The sequence below is a fragment of the Microtus ochrogaster genome, unplaced genomic scaffold (assembly GCF_000317375.1).
Source record: "Microtus ochrogaster isolate Prairie Vole_2 unplaced genomic scaffold, MicOch1.0 UNK5, whole genome shotgun sequence".
Lineage (NCBI taxonomy): Eukaryota > Metazoa > Chordata > Mammalia > Rodentia > Cricetidae > Microtus > Microtus ochrogaster.
In genome coordinates this window covers 512,750-518,014 of record NW_004949103.1, presented here as the reverse complement: position 1 = coordinate 518,014, position 5,265 = coordinate 512,750, and the positions used below count along the sequence as shown (strand labels likewise).

The 5,265-nt window shown below is 40.1% G+C and overlaps 1 protein-coding gene across 1 annotated transcript in view; it reads right to left on the bottom strand.

The window, feature by feature from the left end:
* Positions 1–5,265, bottom strand: part of Add1 (adducin 1) — a 75,433-nt gene that overhangs the window by 23,250 nt on the left and 46,918 nt on the right. Inside the window, exons 3-4 of the mRNA XM_026788621.1 lie at positions 1,089–1,169; positions 716–865 (exon numbers count right to left, since the gene is read on the bottom strand). Of these exons, the coding sequence (XP_026644422.1) occupies positions 716–865; positions 1,089–1,169 (231 nt within the window). The remainder of the gene's footprint in view (positions 1–715; positions 866–1,088; positions 1,170–5,265) is intronic.

The following is a 5,265-nucleotide window of genomic DNA, read 5'->3' as shown; positions in this document are numbered from 1 at the left end:
TTCTGTAGCTTTGGAGCCTGTCCTGGAACTCCCTTTGTAGACCAGGCTGGCCTCGAACTCACAGAGATCCGCCTGCCTCTGCCTCCCTAATGCTTTTTTTAAAATAATTAATTTGTTTTTATTTTATGTATTTTGGCATTTTGCCTTCACATATCTCTGTTTGAGGGTGTCAGATCATGGAGCTACAGACATTTGTTAGCTGCCATGTGGGCGCTGGGTATTGAACCCAGGTCCTCTGGAAGAGCAGTCAGTACTCTTAACCATTGAGCCATCTCACCAGACATACAGTATTTTATGTGGATCCTAGGTATTTGAACTGAGGTCCTTTGTTCAAGAAGTAAATATTCTTTCCTACCTGTTTACCATCTCCCTAGCTCTATGCATTTTGTACGTATGTATGTATAAAGTATATAACAATTTAGAATTATTTGCTTGCTATAACAAGCAAGAGCAAGTCAGAGCTTTAAAATCTACAAAGTAAGTTGTGCACAGTGGCACATGCCTGTAGCCCCAACACTTAGGAGGCAGAGACAAGTGGATTTCTGTGAATTTGAAACCAGCCTGGTCTACATAGTGAGTAGATACCCAGAGATACAAAGTCAAAGTGAGGCCTTGTTTTGAAAACAAAACAAAATAAAACAAACAAACAAAAAAAAAACCCACCAAATAAATAAATGAAATGAAACCTACAAAGCTCCAAGCATGGCACACTTACCGCTGCCCCTGCTGGTGTGTGAATGTGCACAATACACTTAGCATCTGGTCGTGCAGCATAAATTGCAGAATGTAATGTGAAGCCAGCCTGATTTACTCCCAGGTTAGTACTTCCACGATCTACTATATCTCCTTGTAGATTGACTTTAACCTGCAAACAGAGAGGCAAACCTTTAACGTTCAAGATGACTTCAAGGTACCCTTACTAGAAAACACTGAAATCCAAGTTCAAAGTGTCTATAACTCTTTCAAAGGTTCCTCTCCAAACTAACCAGTTTTGTATACTCAATTAGGCGCTGCAACTAGACATGAGAGCACTTACAAGATCTAATACAATCTTTATAACACAATGCCAAAGAGAAGGGCATTCTCACCAAGCTGGATGCAGTCACTTCACTGTAGAGAAGTCCAAAGGGGACGATGAGGAAGTGTTCCTGCTCGGAGTTCACTCTGGTCTATGGGAAAATACCTGAGTTAGCACAGAAGTCCAGCTATAATTAACTGTGTCACTTACGGAACACAGAGTCACAGGTGAATGATTACGGAAGAACTAAAGCATACAGTCTATCACAAAGCTAATAAGTGAACATTTACTATACTGTACAGCAATTAAATTGTCAAATACATACTGGTCATGTCAATGAAAACTGACTGTAAAGGAAACAAGTCAAACAACCCAGCACTCACCCTATGATATGCCAATTAGTCATTGTAAAGTTATTCTGTGGCCATCGGTCTCATGGCAAAATGGTGCCAATCCTCAGAAGTAGAGTAATAAAAAACAAAACCCTTTATAAAGTTTTTCAAGGAGCTAGGAAAAATGGTTAAACAATTAAGAGCACTTGCTGCTCTTGCAGAGGACCCGGTCTGGTTCTCAGAATGCATATCAGACAGTTCAAACAATCTATTAACTCCAATACCAGGGGATCCAACCCCACTTCTGGTCTCTGTAGATATCTGTTGTGGAATGTTTAACTAAGTAAAGATATGTTACAGGTGTTTATGCTGAGGAATACTACTTTAACTCTGTAAAGGTGTGGTATATTTGTCTATGCTGCATTTGTTTAACAATATTAGGATGAGTTACATTTGTTTCGCTGCATTTGTTTAATTACCTAAAGATACGTTACATCTGTTTCAACTTCCTTGACTAAGGCACCTGATTGGTCAACAGGAGAGGGATAGGTGTGGCTGGTTGACAGAATAAACAGGAGGAGAACTCTAAATTCCAGAGAGAAAAGGGGAAAAGACTGGGACACACCAAGTCCTAGAAGTTAGGCAGCTGCCAGACAGACACAAGAAGCAGTGAAAGTAAGATGTACAGAAGGAAAGAAAGGGGATAAGTCCCAAAGCAAACGTAGATGAAGAGAAACAGGTTAAATTCTAAGAGCTAGTAGGACAAGCATTAAGATAAGGCTGAGCATTCATTAACTAGAAAAAAGTCTCTGTGTCATGATTTAGGAGCTGATTGGTGGCCCAAAAGAAAAAGCCTGCTACAGACAGCTGCACACACAGTGTTAACACAGACAAGCAAACACACATACACTTAAAATAAATAATAAGTAAAAGTTCCAAATTAGATTTTGATAACACACAAACCTATAAGATGATGAAAAGATGAGGACAAAAGAACACAATCTTTTGGTTTTTCTATGTGTGTCTATCTCTACAACAATTCGTTCAGACGGGCGATGGTGGCGCACGCCTTTAATCCCAGCACTTGGGAGGCAGAGGCAGGTGGATCTCTGTGAGTTCGAGACCAGCCTGGTCTACAGAGCTAGTTCCAGGACAGGCTCCAAAACCACAGAGAAACCCTGTCTTGAAAAACCAAAAAAAAATATATATATATATATATATATATATATGTGTGTGTGTATATATATACATATATATATGTGTGTATATATACATATATGTATATATATAGCATATACCAGAAATATAGCAATGAGAAAAGGAAGAGCTGATCCCACAATAAAAGATATCTCATTTTCATAAGCAATAATTTGGGGATAGACTTAAGTGCCTCTCTACAAGGCTGCAAGGCAAAGCATGCCTGTGATTCCAGCTCTTGGGAAGGAAGCTAAATTAGAATGAGCTTGAGTTCTCAAGAGCCCCTAGGTAAGACTTTGTCTCAAAAAGTTTTTACAGACTAAACAGAAGCACATTATATACCTGCTACTGGTTAACAAACTCTGTAATACTAGCTAAGCTTAAGCATAGTATTATAGAGGAAAGGGAGAGAAGGGAAAAAGAATTTCCTGGTTACTCATGAGTTGGACAATTTTTCTTATGATAAAATATTTTACTTTTTCTATAAAGTTATTTTCTTGTTTTGTGTTTATTTTATAGTTATTTCTCCTTTTATTTCCCCTGAGGCCAGCCTGGTCTATACAGCAAGTTCCAAGTTAGCCAGAGCTATACAGTGAGACCCTTTAGCAAACAACAACAGTAATATATAAAACCAATTGTAGGCTTAACAGATTTACATGTTTTAATATCAAACACTTAAATATAAATTTCTTAGTCTAAAGCAAAAGAGATTTCACACAAAATTCAGACATCCAATGAAAAAAGAGCATTTCAAAGTAGGCTTCTTCAACAGTCATCCCTGTGTCTGTACCCTTGGCCACCACCTCTTCTCTGTAAATGAGAGTAGACAGCCTCAGACCCTCGGCCGTTCTTAAATACCAAACACACCTCAGGACTCATATTCCCCACACCCTGTGCACTGGCCCGAGGGTGAACTCCAGACTAGAGTTGAAGCAACCATCTGTGAGGCTTTACCAGTGCTAAGACTTAACTAATGAAGGACAGAAAGGCCCAGAAAAGAGTCATCGCCAAGAAGGGCCTCAGCCCAAAATCCCAGCTGGGCCACCCTGGCTTGTCCTTCCCCATCTCCAAGGCTTCTCTAAATCTGACACAATGTTAAAGATCTAAGTCAGACGATCCTCTCCAAGCTGCCAACACCTGTCAGCACTTTCAAATCCCCTAAGCAGAAAATCCCTGACACTCTTACAAAGAAAAAAACAGAATGACCTCTTAGCACTTACTTTTGCACTGATACTGTTAATATCTCTTTCCTGCTAAGTATCTACATAAGAATATCTAGATGCTGTTATGGTGTCTAATGGCAAAACAAATGGATGTTATAAACACTCTAAAACTTAAAAAGCCAAGCCAGGTGTGTGTAGGGGGGGGAGGGGGGTTCTTCTTCAAAGACTCTGGTTCTAGTTCATAATATATAGAAAATCTTTTTGGTAATGGATTTTAACTCTATATTAATAACTAAACAGAACACTTAAAGATAGTTAAAGACAGAACAGTAAACATCTAACTGGCATTTTAATTCTGTCAACATCAAACAAATTACAGGGGAGAGGGGAACACCTATAATCTGAGTCCAAGTCACTAAAATAGCGTTCATAACAAGGTGAGTTATACAAAGCATCTTAAAAACACACAAATAATGAAGCTACTGTTAAAACCAGGGACTAAATTTTCTATTCCTATTACAGCTGTAACATCTGCATGGAACCAATTACCATTAAATCTCCATCTGAGTTTTCTGTCCAGTGTAATTATCCAGAAGGGCCAGCAACTTTCCAGCATGCCAGGATGTGCACTGGCACATGAACTAAGCTAACTGGGCCTACTGTTCAGCTATCAAGTTTCTAGTGAATTCTTTTTCACAATTTTCCTCAAGTAACTTTACTTCAGCCAGAGCTGGTCACCACTTAATGTTTGAGGGCACAGCTACATTGTGCCAGGCCCACAGCCAGGCTACACAGCAGCTCTGCTTATACAGCTGATGTTCCAGTGGACTGGACAGATTGAGAAGAGTCACTGCTTCATGGGAAGAGGGAAGGATAACACTCTAGCCCACACAAGGGTGCAGCACATGGTTACAAGCACACAGCCTGCATTTTGAAAAGTTCATTTTAACAGCAATGCAGCAAGCAGACAGGAAGGAGGCAACTCGGCATCTGCAGTACAGATCAATGCAAAGAGAGAGTAGCATAACACACTGCTAACAAGGAAGGCACCAAACCTCAGCTTCAAGAGGTTTCACATCCCTCTGAGTCCAGAAAGCAGCTAAACTGGAGCAAGCATTAGTCATGAGTTCACATGTGGAAAACAGCCATAGGTATATATGGGGAAAAGGCTCAAGCAATCTACACAGCTGCTTGAGTAGACAGCACTGGTTATCTCAAGACAAGTAAGAGTTTGGCAGGAGTATGAGTTTTTCTTTAGACATCTGTAACAAATACATAAGGCATATTTGTTATAATAAGCAGGCATTGTAATAATAATTTTAAAAATTCAATATTGCAAGTTGGGGGTCTGCCTGGGTCACATACTGAGTTAAGACCAGCCTCAAAAACTATGGGCTCGCCGGGCGGTGGTGGCGCACGCCTTTAATCCCAGCACTTGGGAGGCAGAGGCAGGCGGATCTCTGTGAGTTTGAGACTAGCCTGGTCTACAAGAGCTAGTTCCAGGACAGGCTCCAAAACCACAGAGAAACCCTGTCTCAAAAAAAAAACAAACAAA